Source organism: Cryptomeria japonica, chromosome 2 (assembly GCF_030272615.1).
Source record: "Cryptomeria japonica chromosome 2, Sugi_1.0, whole genome shotgun sequence".
NCBI classification, from domain to species: domain Eukaryota; kingdom Viridiplantae; phylum Streptophyta; class Pinopsida; order Cupressales; family Cupressaceae; genus Cryptomeria; species Cryptomeria japonica.
In genome coordinates this window covers 22979574-23004023 of record NC_081406.1, presented here as the reverse complement: position 1 = coordinate 23004023, position 24450 = coordinate 22979574, and the positions used below count along the sequence as shown (strand labels likewise).

General features: G+C 35.4%; 1 protein-coding gene across 1 annotated transcript in view; it reads left to right on the top strand.

Annotated features, from left to right (window-relative positions):
- Positions 1–21478, top strand: part of LOC131048518 (uncharacterized) — a 33594-nt gene extending 12116 nt beyond the window's left edge. The window contains exon 2 of the mRNA XM_057982486.2: positions 21099–21478. Within this exon, the coding sequence (XP_057838469.1) occupies positions 21099–21157 (59 nt within the window). The 3' untranslated portion in view covers positions 21158–21478. The remainder of the gene's footprint in view (positions 1–21098) is intronic.
- Positions 21479–24450: the final 2972 nt, after the last annotated feature.

The window sequence follows — 24450 nt, the reverse complement described above, 5'->3', positions numbered from 1 at the left end:
CCCAAGCTGGACATATACTTGCAGTTTCCCTGCTACTCAAGTCCTCCATGCATTGCAGCATGTACAGCGATTATCGGTAAAAAATTGCACAAGAAGATGGATGTTCGCGGCCAGCAGACAAAGGATCTTATCACTTTTTTTGGTGATTGCAATCTTCAACGGTAACAAGTGTTTCCAGTACGCCCCCTGCTGTGTATAAAGAGTCTTCCTTTGCTGTAATGGAGTCACCGGAAAACTCAAAGCTCCAAGCTCCAAGAGCTCATAACCACGCATTAATTGTTGTATTTCCTATGAATACTGGACTGTGGTATCTGCAACTGGTGTAAATGTCATTGCAATTTCAATTTAATGAACAAGTTATATGTTAGATAGTGTATTTTCAATTTTTGTATTATTACTATGACAATAATAATATCATCTTTCTTTTCTGCAGGTCTGAAGGATGAACATGTATCAATTTCAATGTCATTCCTTTTCTTTTGAATGATGTATATATAGCAAGGCAGTCACGATCAAGTGGCACCTTGATTGGACATGTCTTTTAGACATGTCCGATTAAGATGTCACTTGGTTGTGACTGTCTATCGATATAACTAATCGGTGCCATTTGTATATGTTAACAGATTGATAAACATACCCGATAATGAATCGGTGTTAAAGCAGATTATAATGGATCAATATAAACAATAACAATAACTAATAGCATTATATGCTATCGGGTTAATACCCCGATAGTATATTAATGCCAATTCATAAATGAATTGACATTAATATGCTATCGGGTTACTAGCCCGATAGCATTTAGATCGACGTTTAACTATGTTAAGCAAGTCGTCGATCTAATCCATCTTTATCCAATATCAATATCATAATCAAGATCAAAGTTATAGTCTGATAAACATATTCAGTTTGGAAAGCATAAATCAAATAATCTAATAGCATAGATTAGTAAACCAAAACAGAATAGAGGAGATTAACAAGTTAGGGAAATCTTATCTTGCAGAAGCTACCAATGCATTAACACTCCCTCTTAGCTTTGGAAGATAGATAAAGTAACCTGCATCACATTTCTTTTTCCATAATGTCAGTCTCCAAGAATATATATCATCTATACATATGATATGAAGTATCATCAGGACATAATATACAAATATAAAGTATCACTCTAAGCATGTGACATAGAGTATCACCTAACCATGTGATATGAAAGATTCATCATTTCATTATGACAATATATCACCTAAACACGTGATATCAGTATTGCCTAAACACGCAATACTAAGGATAAACATATGAGGATGGTTAGATTCTCATCTTATCCAGGTTGTGATATGTGCACAAACATATCTTACAAACATTTTATCACAACATCATCATGGCACATCCATGACATACCAGAGATCCAACATGATAACTGGTTTAGAGAATCATAAGATCGTCACCTTATGATGTCTACATACAAGTGTTCATAATCTGAGAGATCGTCACCTTTTAGATACGAACACAGGGGGTGAAACCCAGAATGTCCCAACATGACAAAAGAAGTTTACACATTAAACATCTTATTTACAAAGCAGATTACCTTTCTGTCACACCTAAACCTTTTCTAAAGCGATCAACCTTCACTCTGGAAAGTGGTTTGGTCAGAATATCTGCAGACTGATCTCCTGTGCTAACATATTCCAGTTTGATCACATTTTTGTCTACCATGTCTCGCACATAATGGTATGGAATCTCAATATGCTTGGATCTGTCATGAAATACTGGATTTATAGAAAGCTTTATGCAGCTCTGGTTGTCACAATGGATGACAATGGGTTTCATAGGTTCACCAAATAGTCCCACAAGCAACTTCCTGAGCTATACTGCTTCTCGAGCAGCCATGGAAGCTGCAATGTACTCGGCCTCGGTGGAACTCTGAGCTACAGAAGACTGTTTTATGCTGATCCAAGATATCATGGCTGATCCTAAACTGAAGCAACACCCTGAAGTGCTTTTCCTGTCAGTCACACTCCTAGCCCAATCTGAGTCTGTAAATCCGTGTAGGTCTAGATTGACTTTCTCATATTTGAGACCAAGGTTTAGAGTACCTTGTAAGTATCTCATAATGTGTTTCATTGCAATCAAGTGAATTTCCTTAGGCTCACACATAAACTGACTTAAGGCATTGACAGCATAACAGATATCTGGCCTTGTATTCACCAGATACATCAGGGACCCAATCATTTGTTTGTAGAGTGTAGGATCAGTGGATTGTGACTCTGCTGCTGCTTCCCTAAGTTTATGTAAATTTGTTTCCATGGGAGACGTCATAGGTCTGCAGTTATGCATTTCGAATCTCTTCAAAATGTCCAAGGTATACTTTCCTTGGTTTAGTATAATATTGTCAGAATTCTGCCATACTTCCAATCCTAGGAAGTAATGAAGGAGTCCTAAGTCCTTCATATCAAATTCTTTGGATAGATCATTCTTGCATTGATCTATAAGATGATCATTTCCTGTGATTAATAAGTCATCAACATATAAAATCAACATTAACATATCATCTTTATTTCTTTTGTAGTAGAGATTAGGATCTGCATCATTTTTATAGAAGCCTAGTCCTGAGAGATAGGTGTCAATTCTTTCATACCAGGCCCTGGGGGCTTGTTTAAGCCCATAGAGAGCTTTCTTGAGTCTGCACACATGAGACTCTGCATCATAAATTTCAAACCCTTCAGGTTGCTCTAGGTAGACTTCTTCTGAGATCTCACCATTTAGAAATGCTATCTTAACATCCATTTGGTGTACCTTCCATCCTTTTGTTGCTGCAATGGCTAATATAGCTCTCACTGATGTATACCTGGCAACGGGTGCAAAGGTTTCTTCATAGTCTATTCCCTCCCTTTGTGAGAATCCTCTGGCTACAAATCTGGCCTTGTGTTTCTCAATACTGTCATCTGCAACATGTTTGATTTTGAATAACCATTTAGATGAAACCACAGATTTCTTGGTTGGCTTAGGAACAATCTCCCAAACATCATTTTTCATAATGGATTGATACTCTTCAGACATGGCATCCTTCCATACTTGATGTTTAAGTGCATCTGATACATTGTTTGGTTCAAATTTAGAGAGATCATTCATAAGAGCAACATAGCTAGTGAATTTATTTGGTCTTTTGCTTTCCCTGAAAGTTCCTGAAGGAGCAGCAAACTTCTGAGCTTCTGCTACAGTCTTGGTGGCCCATAGAGGTCTTTTCTTGAGGTTTTCTCTAGGTCTGTTTGAAGTTTCACCTATGGTTTCCTCAAGATTCTCCCTCTGAAGCTCAGGAGTGGGGTCTTCTTCTATGTTAGGAGTGGGGATATAGATTTCAGGCTCTATTGTACTTAGGGCTCTTTTGAAGGCTAAGTCTTCTTCAAAGATTACATCCCTACTAAGTTCAATATTTCTCTGACCATGTATATATATTCTATAGGCTTTGGATGTTTCGCTATATCCTACAAGTATTCCCCTTTTTTCAGAAGGTTCTAATTTTAGTCTTTTCTCTTTACGTACATGTATATAGACAAGACACCCAAATATCCTAAGGTGGCTGATATCTGGCTTTAGTTTGGTAAATACTTCCTCAGGAGTTTTATCTTCAAGATGTGAGTGAGGACATCTGTTTTGGATATACACAACAGTGTTAGTTGCTTCTGCCCAAAGATTGATATTTAGATTCTAATCAAGAATCATGGCTTTGGCAGCTTCTACAATTGTCCTATTTTTCTTCTTAGCTACCCCATTTTGTTGAGGATTATAAGGTATTGTTAGCTCCCTCTTAATCCCTAAGTTTTTACAAAAATCTCTAAATAATTCTGATGTGTATTCCCCCCCATTATCAGTCCTTAGGGTTTTGATTTTATTACCTGAGTAGTTCTCTGTCAGTGATTTAAACTCTTTAAACCTACTAAGGATCTTTTCTGATTCTTTACACTTCAGAAAGTAGATCCAAGTTTTCCTAGAGTAGTCATCAACAAATATTACATAATACAAACATCCTCCTAGAGAGGGAGCGGACATAGGTCCACATACATCAGAATGAATTAACTCTAATACTTTGCTTGTTTTCCTAGTACTATTATGGAAGGCACCCCTGATATTTTTACCTAGGGCACATCCCTTGCATGCCTTTGAATGATATTGCTGCAACTTAGGTAAACCTATGACAAGGTTTTCCATAGATGACAAAGTTCTATAATTCAAGTGGCCTAGTCTTCTATGCCAGGCCTCATTTGCATTTGTTGCTTTGTGAATCAGGGCTAGGTTGGGCTTTGTGCACAACTCATACAAATAGCCTCGTCTTTGACCAATGACTTTAGCTTTCTTGATGGAAGAATTTTTCGGCCAAGCCAACACCTTGTTCTCCATGAAGGTTACTCTGTATCCGTTATCTTCTAGGGTTGATATGGAGACTAGATTTCTCTTGATGCTGGGGACATACAGTACTCCTTCGAGTTGCAATGATATGCCTGTCTTCAGTTTGATGGTGCAGGAACCAATTCCTCTAACTGGATGTGAGGAATCATCTCCGATGGTTACTTCTTCTTCATTATCCTCTGTCATGGAGTCTAGCACTTCTCTAAACCCTGTAATGTGTCTGGATGAACCGCTGTCGATCACCCAGGATTTAGACTTATTTGATGCATGGCTTGTAAGTGCTGAGTAGAGGACATAGTTTTGGGAGTTATCTTCTCTTTTAGATTTTCCTGCTCTGGCAAATGTGGCTTGTTTGGCTCTCTCTGGACATTTTGCAACAAAGTGCCCGAACTTATCGCACCTATAGCATTGAATATGTGATAGGTCTCTCTTTGAAGTGTTCTTACCTTGATGACCCTTCCTCTTCCTAAATTGCTTCTTCTTGGTTGTCTTATTTGTGTTAGTATTTAGGACTTGAAAGTCTTCATCTATGTTCTTTTGTTTTATTCCCATTTTGTTCAATCTTGATTCTTCTTGGAGACAATTGTTCCTTAATCTTTCAAACTTAGGATATTTGGACCTTGCACTGATGCCTTGGACGAATGTACTCCATCCACTAGGCAACCCATCTAGAGCAATGAGTGTTAACTCTTTGTTTTGGATCTCGTAATCCAGAGTTGCTAGTTCATCTCTTAGAGTTGATATCCGCATAATGTAGGCGTTGATTGTCTCCCCCTTGTTCATGGTGATATGATTTATTTCTCGTTTTAATGCCAGAGTTCGACTTGCATTCGATATCTCAAATGTGCTTTCAAGTGCTTTGAACATTTTATAGGCTGTTTGATGTTTTCTTATGATGGGCATTATGTTGTTTCTCACCCCATCAACTATTATTTTGATGGCTTTTTCATTTCCTTCAATCCAGGCAGTTTTGTTAGGTTCATTTTCAGGTTGATCATTTTTAGTTTGAACAAATGAATCCACTTTGTTTTCCTTTAAGATCATCTGGATTCTGAACTTCCAGGCTGAAAAATCATCGCCACCTCCAAGTCTGTCTTCGAATCTGATAGTACTGGCCATTGGAGAAATGTGATGTAATATATAACCTTGTTCTTAAATTATTCACAAAATTGAATAGCCTCAAGTTCGATCAACTTGGCTCTAATACCATGTAAATGTTATTGCAATTTCAATTTAATGAACAAGTTATATGTTAGATAGTATATTTTCGATTTTTGTATTATTACTATGACAATAATAATATCGTCTTTCTTTTCTGCAGGTCTGAAGGATGAACATGTATCGATTTCAATGTCATTCCTTTTCTTTTGAATGATGTATATATAGCAAGGCAGTCACGATCAAGTGGCACCTTGATCGGACATGTCTTTTAGACATGTCCAACCAAGATGTCACTTGGTCGTGACTGTCTATCGATATAACTAATCGGTGCCATTTGTATATGTTAATAGATCGATAAACATACCCGATAATGAATCGGTGTTAAAGCAGATTATAATGGATCGATATAAACATACCCGATAATGAATCGGTGTTAAAGCAGATTATAATGGATCGATATAAACAATAACAATAACTAATAGCATTATATGCTATCGGGTTAATACCCCGATAGTATATTAATGCCGATTCATAAATGAATTGACATTAATATGCTATCGGGTTACTAGCCCGATAGCATTTAGATCGACGCTTAACTATGTTAAGCAGGTCGTCAATATAATCCATCTTTATCCAATATCAATATCATAACCAAGATCAAAGTTACAGTCTGATAAACATATTCAGTTTGGAAAGCATAAATCAGATAATCTAATAGCATAGATTAGTAAACTAAAATAGAATAGAAGACATTAACGAGTTAGGGAAATCTTATCTTGTAGAAGGTACTAATGCATTAACAACTAGAACGTATTAACACAGTGCTGAGAATATGTTTCTTACATGTTCTTCAAATGCCAAACTGACCTAGCTTCTGAAAATCGAATTTTCTTCTTCAATGCCAAATTGTTTATTTAATGCCAAAATCAAATCTCCCAGACTTGGTCTTTCATAGGTGTAGGAAATGTCACCATTGAGTGTTTTCGTCCTCAAGAGCCAGACAATCTCCAGATTTCTCCAAAAAATCAAACTCCAAGATACACCATTTCCAAGATAACTCCTTCAGCATAAAGTGCTCATATTTATGACTTCCTTTGGGCACACTTCCCAAGACACCACAAATGTGGGATAAATGAACGTTATAATAAATTATTATTATCCCCTTATGTCTCCACAAAGAAAAGGGTACTTTTAACATTAGATTCAGCATTAAATAATCACTAAAGTTAAATATCTAAATTTAACTTTAGAAACTTTTAATTTAATCGCCCAATAAATTAATGGCTCATTAAATTAACCAACCTGGTGAAGAATTAAATGCACCAAAATGCTTACAACCAAAAAAGCCTCAAAATTTACTTGTCACCAAGCCGTAGCTGACTTACTATAAATAGTAAGTGTCTGGAAACCCTGTCAAAACACCTCCGATTGGCGTGAAACTGAAATTGCCTAGGCCAAATTCTCACCGATCCCTGTAAAGTCCTGGTTAGCCCTCAGGACCATGGCAAAACGGGCTAATGGCAAATCGCCACATGACTACTAAAAAGGGGACATTACATCATACAATCCCACAAGACATCACAAACAATACAATGGAGAAACACACGACAATAAAGAACAATACAAGACATCATATAAAACAAGATGAAGCAACACCACACAAAAACCAAATTAAATTAGTGCAAATAACTATTAAAGTGATTGTAGACTTTAGGAATATTCTTTATTCTTTTAGTTGTCGTTTTTATCTTTTGCTTTCATAGTTGTTTACGATTAATCGTTTGTAACTCTTATTTAAGTAGAATGTGGCTCCTTTGTCAATATTGAATATCTTGGTAATCATTTTGTGGTTTTACTTTTCATAATATGGTATGAGAGTTTGGGTCTTTTAAAACCTTAGGATTGGTGAAGGCAAATTGATCAAGAGATTGCTATCGGATGTGACGATTGGGGGTCATGAGTTGCATGATGATTTATCAAAAGGCTGTACGGATTCATGCAAGGGTTTTTGACAAATTTTTTCAACAAGTTCAGGGATTTTTTATTAGGAAAAAATTGTGGTTTTTCCCATTTTGTTAAAAATCCCACCTCATTTTTTGTGAAAATTTATTAGAAATAAAAAAATCGAATCATTTTCCTCTGAAAAATCAAGCCTTATTTCCCGCAAAGTCTCACAACATTTTCCTTTGATATTCATGTAGGGTTGTTGAAAAAATTGTGCGATAGTTTAGAATTCATTTTCACACATGTTTTTTGTGGATTTATGCAATTTTTTTTACAATTTTTGGAATAAAATTGTAGAATTTATGTTGTTGGTGTTAGAAATAAGCCACATCTGGACCGACGATGGACTGGTCCAAGAGGGGCCAGTAGCTCAGTGGTAGAGCACTCCAGCAGTGTATGGAAGGTCCTAAGTTCGTTTCCTAGCTGGTCCATGTCTCAACATGGTATCAGAGCCAGGTCCAGGCTAGGAGCCCCAAGCACACGAGAGGTGTGGCTTAAGGGGGGTTGTTGGTGTTGGAAATAAGCCACACCTGGACCGACGATGGACTGGTCCAAGAGGGGCCAGTAGAGCACTCCAGCAGCATATGGAAGGTCCTAGGTTCGAGTCCTAGCTGGTCCATGTCTTAACATATGTGGATGATATCATCATTACAGGTAGTGAGGTGCATTTGATTGAACAAATCAAATGTAGTTTGAATAAGGATTTTGACATGACTGACTTAGGCTGCCTACATTACTGCCTATTTGTGGAAGTTTGGCAGATATGTGGTTGTATTTTTATTTATCAATCTAAATATGCTAGGATTTTGCTAGACAAGTTCAGAATGACATACTGTGAGATCTCGTCTACACCTACAGAGAAAGGACTGAAACTTCTGACGAAAATATACTCAAAGGTAATCAAAGGCAAAACATTGGGTTGCAGCAAAGTGGGTGTTGAGATATGTGTGTTGAATATCCGGGCAACTAAGAGTGGGTGGGGGGGGGAGTGAATCAGTTGATTACCAAAAACATTTACTTTTATTCTTTTCACCTCCGGATCCAAACTAATCGAATTAATTAACACATATATAGTATGAAAACAAAAACATACAACCGATCACACAATGAACACCAGGTATGACGTGGAAAACCCAAGAAAGGGAAAAACCAAGAAGAATGTTAGTTCTCAATAAAAACACCGGTTAAGGTGATTTTTAGAAAGGTTGGCTCAGTGCCAGAATGCTCACTGCCCAAAAAAAAGGCTCACTACCGAAGAAAGAGAGAAAGAAAGAAAGAATCCACCACTGAAACACAATCTGCACAAACTGGACTGCTTCTGGTCCCTCAATACCAACACACTCTCACATATCACCAATAGTTAGATCTTTCCTTTCCAATCTTGCATATCTTCAAAACAATGTCACATTTTTTTTTAACTCAATCATATCATCCTTATATATATACTGTCTTCTGGGAAGCATGGTCCTCCAGGTCGGCCAAGATAGGGATCTAAAACAGGTCAATACTAAACATTCTAGTGGTGGAAAGGAATGAGTAGTAGACCACACCACACCACATCAATCAACATGCTACACTCATTACAAATTTTGGACCTAAAAGTCATGATACACATGCTACACCACAAGCCGTTGTACATCCTCGAATTCCGAACTTAATCCGGACCCAAACACCATTGCCCAAAGCAACAAGAATAAGAATAGGACCAAGATACACATTAATACCAACAATCAACACCATATCCAACAACCTGAAACATTCGGACCACCAACACATCTTCCAGAGCACCAAAGGTTCTGGGAACACATTCTGGATCACCAAGATCAGGAACAACACAGACATCAATGCCAACCAATATGTTGACATCAATGACAACCACTTAACAACACCATCTCATCCACAACAATCACATCTACAACAATGTGAAAGGGACACTTGACTTTGACTTTCTGTATATCAGAAGCAAAGATCCTAGGTTGGTTGTGTTCACAACTTCAAAATGGGCAGGTTTTGTTGATGACAAAAAATTCATTTCCAGATCTGCTTTTAATATAAAATAAAGATTTTACAAAAAAGTAGGGTCTTCACTCTGGTTTTGTGACAATCAAGGAGTATTAATGCTCGCCAAGATTTTTATCTTCCATGAGCATACCAAACATGTGGAGCTTCATTGTCATTTCATACATCAACTTGTAGAAGATGGATTGGTGATGTTGTAGTATTGTCCAACTGAGGATCAAACTGCAAACGTTCTTACCAAGTCCTTGAGTCCTAACAAATTTGTAGAATTTAGGATAAACTTGTTGCAATTAGAGCGTATTAAAGTAATATTGTAATATGTTTATATTGATCAATTTAGCTATTAGGATAGATTTCAGGAATATTCTTTATTCTTTTAGTTTGTCATTCTTATCCTTTGCTGTCTTAGTTTTCGATCTTATCCTTTATGGATAAATCTTTGTAACTCTTTTTTTTTGGGTCAGTCGTAGTTGATATTTTATTAATATAAAATAAAGATTTTACAAAAAAGTTGCAATATCCAATTGTAGTCTCCCCTATTGGTAAAAGGTCTGATTAACAAATAATAACTTAATTCAATAGGACTGAAGTGCCTAACAATTCATTTTATTAAGGAGACATATCTGCTTAAATGTGAGATTGTGAATTCTATTCTGATTATTGTCCCAACTTTATTTATTGATTAGGATGATTGCTATTCTATTTTATATTGTTTTTATTGAATAGTTGTTTTTCTGAATTTTATTTATTATTATATTTGTTTTCTAATTACTTTGTTATTTTGTCAATAATATAATATTGTAAAATTTATATTATTATTTGATAAATATGAAATTAGTATTAATATTTAATAAATATAAATTATATATTAAATCTTGTTTATTATTATTATTATTAAGATTTTATTTAGTTCATCCTATTCATTTATTTGGTTATATATATATATATTTATATTTTAATTGTATTATTATTTATTATTAAATTCTATTTTAGAGTGGCATTATCATGTTTTGATTGTTTAGATGGGGACATCACAATATTTGTTTATTATATGAATATTAGTTACACAGTTAATTGTTCATAAATTTTTGTATATACTGATACACAGTTAATTATACATTCAGAGAATAAACATTTAATGTTAATTTTGAATAGGCAAATGATATATATATATATATATATATTCAAATTGTCAATATTCAATTAGCATGATTACTGCTGATTACAAAGTTAAGATAATAATGGAGTATTAATGCTGGCACATGACACCAATATAATCGACTGGTATTAATTTCAAAAACCAATTTGTCTGCCTATAACCCCATTCTTACCAGAAAAAACTTATACCCCCGTCCATCCATACATATTTTCACCCTCCATCAATTTACAGATTAACAGTATATTTATACTACCTTCAAACTCAAGAACCCTAATCGCCTATACAGTTTATACTGTTCAAAACAAATTTACAAAAATAGACAAAAAAACATCAATCTGCAAAAAGCTAGTTTGAATCTTCATTCTTGGTTTCCCCCAAACGGATCGTTCACCCAATGGTACTCCAGAAAGAAACCACAACTCGCTGACAACAACTTCTCAGCAACCTCTGGCCCTTTCGCACCAGACATTCTCTTCCCAGTCTTTTTCTTGTTGGCCTTCTCCAATTCTTTCTCACGCAGAAAATTCTTCAACAAATTCCACTTGACAGCTGCCTCAGCTTGCCTCACATCTCTGTTCGCCCCAATTGCCCTTCTAATGAAGGGCATCAACAAGTGAACTTCGTCTTTCTCCGTTTTCTTCTCCTCATCTCTGATATCAAAACCAATACCCAGAATAGCCCTTGCAAGCACAAATTGAATGCCATAAAACCAATTGTCACCCACACAAGCCTTAATGACCCATTCAATTTCCTCCTTTCGACCTACCTCTAGTCCCCATTCCACAACCATGGCGACAATATCCACATTTGTTCTGTAACTATGCTCCGTTTGCATAAAGACCTCCCCCAGAAGTGTTTCCAAGGCTTGCACAAAGGGATTTTCCTCAAATTTAAAGATTGACGTGAGTCTTTTTTCAGAGATCTTTCCTAAAAATGCCAACTGCTGCTTTGGCGTATAGAGAGTGAAAGTCGCTTCCATTTTGTACTCCCTTTTGCTACCTGTCTCTTACAATGGCCTCACATGCATTCAACTCCAGGTTGCGCTCTCTCCCTATAAATCCTTGTCACATCACCACTCAACCTTGCCTTGCATTGATTGCATCTTCAAATGGCGGTTTACGATCAATCTCCCTGATTGAGAGCAAGATCTCGAAAATCCTCAATAACACACTCCCTTACCTCATCATTAAATCAGGTTGACCATTTGGAAAGAATATGTGCCACCTCATTCCTTGATCGTGCTACATGCAAGATTTGGAAATCATCAAAGGTAGAAACAATTTGCTTGGCAGTGAACATATTTATTTAAATGCCATGTATTCATTTTGCCATTTTTAATAGCATTAATTATAATTAAAGAGTCTCCTTCAAGCTGGATTTTTGACAACCCCAATTGTTTGCCCATTTTTAATGCTTGAATGGCTGTTTGGGCTTCAGCTTCATTGTTCATACCATCTAGAAGTTTAGATGCACCAACGGCCAGTATATTGCCCTCCCGATCTTGAGCCACCCATCCTGCTCCCGACGGACCTGGGTTGCCCTTCGACGCACCATCAAAATTAATTTTGTACCAGCCTTCTGGCGGTCTAGACCACTCCACCATATTTTCCTTCCCACGTCTTGGATGAACCTGAGCAGGCCCATTAACTGGCAAATCTTTGTAATTCTTATTTAATGAGACCTTCGCTCCTTTGTTAATATCTAATGTCTTGGTAATCATTTTTTGTTTTTACTTTTCCTAATGAGCACATTAAATGACCCATACCTTAGAATGATCAGGATTGTTACACTAGAATCTTGTTTTAATCCCAATCAACGCCCTAGAATTATAATCCGATACATGTACAACTAGGTAGTGTCAGTTTGGATTTTCCTCTATGTGCACCAACTATCATTGTATATCACTACAAAACATAGGATTCTCCATTTGTGGTTGACCACACATAACAAAACATAGGTGTGATGTCCCAACTCTGATAATAGAATTTAATAATAGATAATAATAATAAAATTAAAATACAAAAGAATAAAAATAAAATTAAAATTAAAATATAAAAGAATATACTAAATATAATTAAAGTTTAATTAAATTAATGAATGGTCAAAAGGCATGAAATGATAAGTTGTGACCCTCCCAAATATGAGGTATAAAAGGGAGAAGAGAACTCATTCGAAGGGGGGGGAGAATTTGAAAATGAAAGGGCAGATCTGATTTAAATAAGAGCAAATCTGATTGTGAAAGGTTGTGTCCCTTTCAAAGGACAGAAATGATGAAGAGTTGCACTCTTTCAAAGGGTGCTAATGGTGAAAGGGTGTGTCTCTTGCCAAAAGGCATACATGATGAAGAGGGGTGACCTCTCCCTTGCATTGAAAGATATAAAGGAATAGGGGAAAAAGGAATAACATTTTTGGGAGGGAAAGTCAGAAGAGGAGAATACGAAAAAGAAAGGTCAGACTTTCACCAGTAACCATCACACTTAGCACGGAAGGAAAGAAAGAAAAGGAGAAGGGATCAAAGAAAGAAGCTGCTCCATCAGACTCACGCACAGGACACTCAGCAAAGGTACGGGCTCTACATTGCCTTAGTTTTACCTGGAAATATATGAACACAACAACACAATAACTACAATCTGATAATGCAAACGATCATCTGGTGAATGATCATTCACAATAAATATGGTTCAATAATGCAACCGATCATCTGATAAATGATCATTAAATATAATTTAATACTGAAATCAATTAATGAACATAATCAAATATAATGTCATAATGAGGAATACGAGTGTCATGAAGATAAATTCTATAATGCTGTCAACATTAAATGTGGTAATATAATATAATGGAATGTATCTAATTTATTATATAAAGCTGATAATAAGTGGAATCTAAAGACTAGTACAAAATCTGACATATAACAGTAATCTAAGCTAACACTGACAATATAAAAGTTGTGATAAATATGATGATACTAACAGTAAACTGATATAACTCTATAATGGAAATTATAATCTATATGCGATATTTTTAATTGATCAATCATATCAACTGCATATTACTACTTAATATGGGACACTCTCTTAGGTACGCCACTCCATAGTGGATGCCTAATTCCTGCCACATGGAGCCAAGAGGAATGAAGCATCTGCTCTTGGGCTTAAGAGAGGAGGTGGTTGTGATGAGGGAGAACGGCGATAGGACACCTCATTGGGTACGCCAGTCCATGATGGATGCTTAACACCTGCCACATGGAGCCAAGAGGGATGTAGCATCTGCTCTTGGGCCTAGGGTGGAGGGTCTATTGGACACCCTATCCAGCTAGCCTACCCTAGTGCACTAAGAATTGGATAATAAAGAATGACAACTAACCTACAATCTGATTTTATCTAACAAATATAATACTAATGGTAATTAATACATTAAAGGATTGTATCACTCAATCTAATTCATTAGCATATGTTTCAGTTTATAAGTATTACTTCATATATGTTTTCTAATTTTTTGTTGCAGGAAAACAGTATACAAAGGTACTCCCATAAACTTAATTACGTATTTTAGATTTGGGCAAATTTAGGCCAATTTAAAGTATAACTAATTAGGGGACATTACAATAGGACACTCCTCGTGTGTCACAAGGATACTGCCACACTGCCATCTATTTAGGTTTTCATCATATTTGGAGAGATCCTAGGAAATAGTGGTAGGTGTATGATATATGTGTGTATAAAACATGTTTATGCCCTCTATACCTTAACCCAATAAGTCCTCATGTAATGTAATGTGTATATAGTCATAATGGTTAATTATCTCGGGACAATGAACTTTTAGATCCACTTACATTCTTAAATGACTCTAAAGTGTGGTTGTTGCCTAAGGGTTGATCATTGCACTCTAGATTCACACACACATACCAAAATAACAAATTTATCAATTACTCACAAACTAGTATTAATTTCCAACTTCCGTCATGGTAGACAGATAAGAATCTCAACTTCATACACATATACCCATATACTTTTTTGGAAGTACTCATTGTTTTATGATATATATAACAATAAAAATCAGAAGAAGTTCACTCAAGACTTTAAATCTTGAATTTTGAAACAATTTGGTCTCAAACTACATAGCATGGTCCCATCCTGTGCAGTCTTGACCTAAATAATGTGGTTTTGAACTGTAAAATGCTGTCCTGTCTTGGTACAAAGGTTTTAGTTGTTTTTGATCCTAATTAGTTTGTTAAGCTTTTAGTACGGGGCTTTGGTCAACGTAGAATTTTAATTTGATCTCAAATACATTGGTAATAAGAAAGAAACATTTCAAAAGTGACTTAATTACAAATCTTGAAATACAAAGCATAAATTCACTAATCATAGATTTTTCAACAAACTCAGTGAACACCCAGTGATAGAATATTCATACAACAATAAATCAAGTTCAATTATTCAAAATGACAAAAATCATCAAGTGATGAAAATCGAATACAAGGAGAGATTGCACAATTCACAATGTCACAAGCCCGATTTGGTTGATTCGTGTTAAATAACATACATAACACTCTACAATCCAATTACATTATAAATTCACTAATCTATTTCATGTTATTTTTTCTTATCTTTTCAAGTCTTTAATTTCCAAATTAGAGTTTAGGTTCTCTCCTATATTTCTCCAATACTAGGTTTTACTTCCAAGTCTAATTTGTTGATTTTGATCATTAGTTCTTCATTGAGTCCAACAACACTCAGAACCTAGCTTAATAGTCCATTCATGAAACTAGTTTACTAGATTCTGTCTTTCTACAAGTTACCTTTTTCACAAGAGATGTATTAAGGTTTCATTATTGACAATTCTGAAATTAATTAACATCTAATTTCTATTTGAACCATTTAAACACACAAGCATTCATGTTTGATATTCTTGTAGATTTAAATCTTATTTCTCTTATTGTTCCTATGTTGACAGATTTGGCTCGGATTTTACTGAGGATGGTGTTTTTGATACAACTGTTTTTGATGATAATGAGTGGATGAGTGATTTTGCTGAAGAGTAGGATGAACTCCTTGATATTCTTTTTGAGACTCATATTAAGGCGAGGGGGTGTGAGGTTGTTGGGAAGAATGTGGAAGAGATCCATGTTTTGGCTTAAGGGCTTTCTTCTCCCACTGTTTGCTGAGAATATCCCTTTTATTGAGAAGGGTGTTGCTCTTTCCCCTTCTCCTATTGTTGGTAAAAATTTAGGTCAGTCTAAGTTTGGTTTTGAAGGTAATGGAGTGGAGGCTGCTTCCACTCTTGCGGTTCCTGCTTTCTCTTAGGTTTTTGAGGAACTTTCTGGGTAGGTAGCTTGCGTGTCGCAGTATGATGAAGGTTTGGACTGTGATGTGTTGGCTGTGTTTTGGTGCTCTTGGAGTTGTTGTTTCTTCTGTCGATTGTGAGATGATGGCTAAGTTTCCTTTGGTTGATTACTCATCTCCTATGGCTGTCCCTGCATCAACGCCTAGGGTTTCAGAGGATCTCTGTGAGAAGGAGATCGAAATTGATATTTCTAATTCTCCTCTCGTTGAGTTGTCAGATTGGCTTAGGAGCTCATTAGTTGGAATATATTGTGGCAATCATCCCAATGTCGATACTACCAAAAGATGGGTTCTTCGGGTTTGGAAACTAAGAGGCCAGGTTGAGGTAATTGCTATGTTCTACAATCGTTTTCTTTTTTCCTTTTCTGATATGGAGGACTGCTCTAGGATTCCTTGAGAGGGTCCTTGGTTTCTAGAAATGGTGGGCATTGTCTTAAAAAGTGGTCTTCTCATTTCAACCCTATGAATGACTTCAAGTTTCCTGTATGGGTTCACTTGTTGGGGCTGCCTTTGGAATTTTGGAATGAAAAGATTTTCATGATTATTGCCAACTCGTTTGGGCAATTATGTGCAACTGACTATCACCAAATTCATGAAGCTGTTTGCTAGATTTTGCTTGTTTGTGGAGAAGAACAAGGTACTTCCCACTCAGATTACCTTATCCTACAAATATGGTAGTTGGGTGCAGCAAATTGAATTTGAAAGCTCTCCTATTATTTGCAGTATTTGAGGTAATGTGGGTCATGCTACTACTACTTGTTTGAGCAATAAGGAATACCATTTTGTTTGGAGGAAAAAGGAACAAATGGCTTCTATTATTGAGCAATCTTCTTCCTCTTCTTGCATGGGGGAGCAGATGGTGGATAATAGGGGGGAAGTATCCTATTGATAATCCTAAAGTTGTGTGTTTATATGAGGGATCTACTGATGTTTCTATGGATTCTTCTTGTTACTAGAAAAAGAGCTTAGGGGAGAAGGATTTTGGTACTAATGTTAACCAAAAATCTTCGGAACAATTATTTAAACAACCTTGACTTTTGGATGGGTTTCTGTAAGGTTTTGTCTCTTGTTGTCTACTTGTAGTTTCTATTGGTTGTTCCTTGTTGTTTTGTTGTGCTTCATGCTCTATCCTTCTTTTTGTACAAGGTTCTAGGCCCTTTCAAAACCCTACTTATGTAATAAAAAACTTTATGTTATGATTTTAAAAGACAAGTTATATTGAATTATTTAAAAATGTTGTTATAAGTAAATTATAGAGTGTCGCTTGACCCAAGATCTTAAAAAGCGAGTGATAAAAGGGACACTTTGTTATTTTATAACTTCTAGGAAATAATGTAAAAGAAAATAATATTATATATTTCCCTTGAAAGAGTTGTAAAAGGGAGGATTATTTTCGATAAATGATCTTCTTGCTCATTCTATCTATTTCATTTTCCAAGAATGAATGTGAATTCTTTCTTCACCCAAGGATGAAAACCTACTTAGCTTTTCAGTGTACTTACACAGAGAAATCGTTGTTGTGCTCTAGCAGGTAAAGATTTTTGGTATCTAGTTTTTTATTTTAGTTTGATGGGTTCCAAACTTTGGTGTGATTTTTTTGAGTTTGTTGCATCTAAAGGTGATATAAGTTTGTTGTTGGGCTGTTGATTATATTTTGAAGAGATTAATGTCATATGCAAGCCATGCCCTTTCAGCTTTTGGCCGTGCCGTTGCAATATGAACCAAGCTGTACATGTTGAGAAAGGCCTTAATACTTACCTACAAGGACTAAGATTAGGCGCTGCATTTGGTTAATATAAATTCATGTTTTCAGGCTGTACTTGTTAGAGGAGTGAATTGATGCTGTTTTTTTCAAAATATTGCTGGCCACACAACCTTATATTGGCCATACAAGTTGAATAAAATGTATGAAAAAGGTGTCATACCATTTGGAGGCTCTTTTTGGTTGCAACAAATGATGTTTCATTGATACATATCGTTTACAGTCAAGTGCACAAATTCACAGGTTTATTCGCAGCATTCAGAGGCTGTACCATATCCAGAGCAGGCCATACTTGTGTTGGAAATCATTATTAAAGTATTGATATCTGTGTTGTGAGTTGGGCATTGATAATCTAAGTTTTTAATCTAAAATGAATCGCTGTACCTTTCATCAGCTATTATAGACTGTACTTTCCAATTAAGCTGTACAGTTTGCAAATCAGCTTAGTCCTGTAGTTCACTTTTCAGTTTCAGAGTTATTTGTCTTCATTTGTTCCTTCGCTGGGCTAGCCATTCAAATTGAGATTGATGGTATGATCTTCAGGTATTTTTGGTTTGCTAGCCGTCAATAGTTTGTTGGTTAATTTTATTGTTCTCATTCTGGTCTGCGTAGCTCTCATCTTGCCCACATTGGGAACTTGAACTCTCATGACTAAAACCATATGAATGACTCTTAGTCTCTTTGTAATTGTGATTGTTGAACTCTTGTGGACCAATCTGCACCACCATTTCTCTCAGTAGATCCAAGTTCTGAGACATATAAGATACGATAGATGTAGAATTTCTTCATAAGAAAAAAATATAGAGATAATTATCGAAGAAAACTAGGATCAAGATACTCTAGTAGAACTTGTTTCTAAAATTGAAGCAGGAGAATCTCTAGATGTTAACATAGAAGATCCTATTGAAGGAATAGTGTGTCTATGCCAAATTAGAACCATAACTAGTAACGTCTTTCTCTTGAGTATTTATAAACTCATAGATCCATATGATACTATCATGGTATGGTATGGCTCTGTTAACCAACAGGCTCTAAGAAGAATTTGAAGCTGCTCAGAAGTGTTGGACTAACCAAAGACTTGTATACTATGTTGTTAGATTGTTTTTTGGCAAGCTTCGTGATTGTGGGAAATCATTATTGAGAGAGGTCCAAGGAATGTAGATTGCTCCATTGACATTGACAACCACAGAAGAGAAGAGATTGCTGAAGTAGGATTGGACCAGCTACATTTGGATATATGCACTCAATTTTGCATTAGGTTGTAATGATGAAGCATGAGAAGCTAAATGCATACTCTACAAATGAAGCTGTGTAATCTTGCAAAATTCAATGAGTATTGTTTGGTGTATGAGAATTATGCTTATAAGTCTAAAGACTATTATCAAGCATGTCTTAAAAGACATTTTCTGTTTTCTCTACCTTGTAAACTTGGTGAATGGGTGGAAAATTATGTTAAGAAACATGAGGGAAAAGATGTGTAGGATTACACTCGTTTTGAGTTAAAGGGATTTGTTCATTAGAAGCTAATATACCTTTGGGGATGATCATAAGTAATCTATATGAGTATAATTCATCTCGTAATCTTAAGGGATTCGTCAAGACAACCCTTTCATCTACAAATTGGGGGTGCGACGAGGATGGATCTTATTGATCATGATTATACTCGTTTTGAGTTAAAGGGATTTGTTCATTAGAAGCTAAAAAAATGTCTTTATGTCTTTGGGGACGATCATAAGTAATCTAGATGAGTATAATTCATCTTGTAATCTTAAGGGATTCGTCAAGACAACCCCTTCATCTACAAATTGGGGGTGCGACGAGGATGGATCTTATTGATCATGAGGCTGGCATAGGGTTAGCTCTAGATCAAGGGCCTTTAATATGATAGGACATCTCTAGGGAAGGGAAACAAAGCCCTCCAGAAGATGCTGTGAAAATAAGGGCAACTTGAGAGGGTGCTGGACTGAATGCTTACAATTTAATTTCAGCTCAATTGTCTGTCTGGCATAAGTGTTTATCACGTTTAATAGAAATTTAATAAGCTATGTGTTGATTTGATAAGCTGAATGCTTTTAAAAGCTGTATTTAGTCGGTGTTTTTGCCAGTAAGTACTGGATTCCAAATTCAATAACTACGGTGGCACCCAATAATCACATCCCATAGTTAATAAACACAATCCCACAGAGATCAACTCAGTAGCAAATGCTTTTATTGTGTTTTTCCACTGCACTTCTTAGTAATTTATATGATCTTAATTGGAATGTCACCATTGCTTAGCACCCAAAATATTGAACTAATTCTCACTTGGCTGGAAAATGAAGAAACAACTTCAATTGTAATGTTGGTAATTAAGATTCAAGTACACAGGTTAATTTACTAATAAATATGCTTAGTACACAAATCCTCGCTGCTAAAACTGTTACTAGTAAATACTTTTTATATAAAACTGTTTCTTGCTAGCATCCTTATGGCACCATTGGGCAAGTACAAATCAACCAATCCACATGCTTCTGAATTCATAGACGAAAACTCAGACAACACCCATTTTTCCAACACTGGAATTCATTCAGCATGCAACTCCGTGGCTACTTGTTGAAACTGATTGATACATGCACCTGCCATTTGATCATTAGTTTGAAAATTCCATGGAACACACATTTCCATTTCCAATATTTACAGCAATTTTTCCCTTTGAAATCCTGTCTGTTTCAACTGATGGAGGGAGCAAGCAATAAAAGTTGGAAAGTTTAAAGAACTTAAATGCCAAAGTTTTAGAATTATTAATTATATATTGCCCTTTTTTTCACCCATCCAAGAATAGGATTACGATTGGATGTGCTAATTACAGTTGGTGTTTTGGTTATACTTCTACTATTTGCTCGAGCAGAAAAGAAATTATGATGTATATCTGGCATTAGCCATTATGGATTGAAACAGAATTAGCAAGGAAGCAACAAGAGAAAACAATACAATCATTTAAAATGATGTTCACTGGGGTTCATATATGTGTCTCAGTTCTGCCATATAAAATGCAGAAAGAAAGCATAACTATTGATCTGCATTTCTCATATCTTATAAACTGTAAAGTCCACTGCCAAGGTTTAAAGTGAGGTTTATAACCAGAAACTCACTATTCTGCACTTAATTACTGTGTATACGGATCAAATGATTTTGAAGTGCATACGTCTATGATTCTCTTAGTCAACTCATTTTAATGATTATTGGTGTTGCATTGTTTTTTCAGGTACCATCGAGGAAAGGAGACCAGATTCTACTGTGCCAAAGACAAAATTTGTTATTTGAAGCACTCTCAAAGTTTTGATTGTTTTGGGGATATTGGCACTGTTAAAGATTCTAATCATAAACTTCAAGAATATCATCAGGACTAACTTTTTTAATGCCAAATGTTGATGATTGGCAGAGTTATTTTGCGTTTAAAGTTCAATGACAGCTTGACTGGTGTAATGATCCATTGCTTGAAGGACTTATATTGTTGCGTGAGAACAGCTTATAGTTTTGTGGATTAGAACTACCATACAAATAGATAATCCGACTGATTATAGATTCTAGGCAGCATGAACAGTTCTCTTTTTTATAATCCATTTGGCAGCGGTTATTTGGCTATCATTGGTGTTCTCTGTTTGCTAATTCCCGTCTTGTGATATCACAGCTCAACCCTAGTGATATCGCATGAAGTTCTGTTTCTTGTTTCTCCAGTGTAGCTTGATCTCATAGGGAACGTGTGTCCTGAAAATTAGTATTTGAATAAAGATTGGACCTCCTTAAAAGACTATTTCATTGAGAAAATAACCGTCTGTAGTAAAGTTTAGTCAAATTTTGAGAGAAAAAACCTTTTTAGTGTACGGCATATTCTATTGCTACGGAATTGCATTTGACAGACATGAGGGAGTTTTCAAAGAATTTATTTGCTGAAGTGAATATATCAACTTGTAAAATCAATGCTGTGTGTCAAATTATATGAGTCTTCAGAGTTCTTGATTATCTGAAATCTTCTACAAATTAAGTCAGCTTAACATATAAGGACCATTATTTTATTTTAGCCAATGTGATTACTGAAGTTAGGCATGGCCTTCAAATAAATATAGATTGGAAGTACAATTATGTAGATTATTTCTGATATTCTTCCTCGCAGCATTCTGTTTAAGACGAGTGAAAATGCTTTGCTAGTTTCATTGGTGCAAGCCAGTCTCGTGGTTACGTTACGGTACTTTATATCAATAGAATCTTGGACCTTTGACTGTTTGTCCATCTGTGGGATTTGCTTTGTGTGATTTTTCTCTCTTAAGGTTTTATTGTCTTGATAAGGAATTTGCATAGTTGCAAGGAATCTCCATTTTAGGCACTTTGACAATGTACCTGTTCCAATACTCAGTTTCTGGTGATTACTTGACAATGTCATGCTTGCGAAGTTCTAGATCATTGTACAAATGACTTGAAGTTGAAGTGCAAGTGTTTGAATGAAGTAGATAATCACTTTGAATGAAGCTATTGGTTTGTGTAGGCAACTTTTTCAAATTTAACCTTAGTAATTGCTAAATCATGCATTTGTATAAGTAGTAAAATGCCATAGTTGACAGAAAGTTTTGATGTTCCAAGTTTCTTTTTGAATGATAGATCTTCTAATTTTGGTGTTAAAAGGTTACAGGGAATGCATATGCATGTTATAGAGGTTGTTAGAGAGGTTCTCTTTCATCTTTAGCCTTCAAGCCATCCTTTTTCTATTATTGTAAGTATTAGAGTAGTATTTTTTTTGGTAGAAGGCATATTGGAGTTGGTTAGGAGCTTGCGATATTGTTGGAGCTTACATTTGCCTTGGTGGCCATCACAATCATTCATATTGAATTGGAATTAATATTACAAGGAGCTTATACTCACTCTTGAACCTTTCTTCCCTTTTAAGGGTCTCTCTTGGTGTATCTTGTGTTTCAGTTGTGTGTGCTTATACTCTTGTTTCATATTTTGAAGTACAGTTAACAATGTTTATGCTATTGTTGGAGCTTACATTTGCCTTGGTGGCCATCACAATCATTCATATTGAATTGGAATTAATATTACAAGGAGCTTATACTCACTCTTGAACCTTTCTTCCCTTTTAAGGGTCTCTCTTGGTGTATCTTGTGTTTCAGTTGTGTGTGCTTATACTCTTGTTAACAATGTTTATGCTATAGGACCCACTTGAGGTGGGTGGATAATGTATTGAGGATTTGTATTGTATTGTCTATTGGAAATGAGCAATGTGTGGCATAACTACTCTATTTTATGGATAAATTTAATAGCAATTGTGTTGCATTTACGAAGCCCACAACCTCTAGGATTTCCTGGAAGGATTCTTGATCTTTGATTCATTAATCAAAATTGGCCTTGGGCTTGGGTGAAGAGTATGAAGATGAGGTCCACTTGGAAAAGAGAACTTGAATAGTTTTTAATGCCTCATCAAAAAACTTTAGGAATGGGTGAGATAGTTTGAATGCCTCAAAAAAAATAATCATGGGATGACATAGACTTGGAAAAGAGAACTTGAATATTTTAAATGCCTTATTTAAAAATCACGAGGAATATATCCAATTACCTTAGTAAGCGGAACACCATGTAATGTAATAATTGGATACCTCCAAAATAGATGTCAATTTATAGGAAGCCCATTATAGTAATTGGGGTTTGTTGATTGATTAATTTGATCAAATAAAAAAAAACTAGATATTATACATTGAAAAATGAATAAAAATATTATATTCTTTTTAGGGTAGGGTAAATAAATTCATTAAATCAACAACAATTAGATTATCCTAACTAAATTAGTTGAGTTTTAAAACAATACAAATTCATACTATGCAAAATCAACAAAGATAATCAGGGTGCTTAGCTTCAAATATAGCGAGTAATTCTTTATAACAAATGCATGAAGATCCAATTTTAACCTCTACTAATAGATTTGAGACAAAATTCGATTGATTGATAAATTACTTGCGCTCTATTTAGGTCCCAAACTTGCACTTCCAATTTTGACGCATGTGCCCTTGAACATTAGAATCTTTCCTTCGTGTGTTAAAGTAAAGATGGTGGTGCTTAAAAGATTTGATAGAACTTGTTATTTTAGGAGAGTAAGCTAACTAGATTCCCACCTTTTGCCTTTAGTCAAGTACTTGGATTGATTCAATGATTCAAACAAGTTGGAAGACATGAGCAAAATTGCATTACATACATTTATATTCATCCTTATGATTTTGGGTTTTGATGTAATGATTTTAGATACTCAAATTAATCAAATGATATAATGCTCCAATTGATTGCCAATGATCTAAAAATGAATTAGGGTGTTGTCCTAACACACAACTTAAAATAATTTATGTTGGAGTTAGTAGGCAATGACTAGTCAAAGGCAAGTCAACTTGAACCCATCATTTAATTTTGGATTATGATTTTGGGTTTTGATGTAGCTCAAATTATCAAATGATATAATGCTCCAATTGATTGCCAATGATCTAAGAGTGAATTAGGTTGTTGTCCTAACACACAAATTAAAATAATTTATGTTGGAGTTAGTAGGCAATGACTAGTCAAAGGTAAGTCAACTT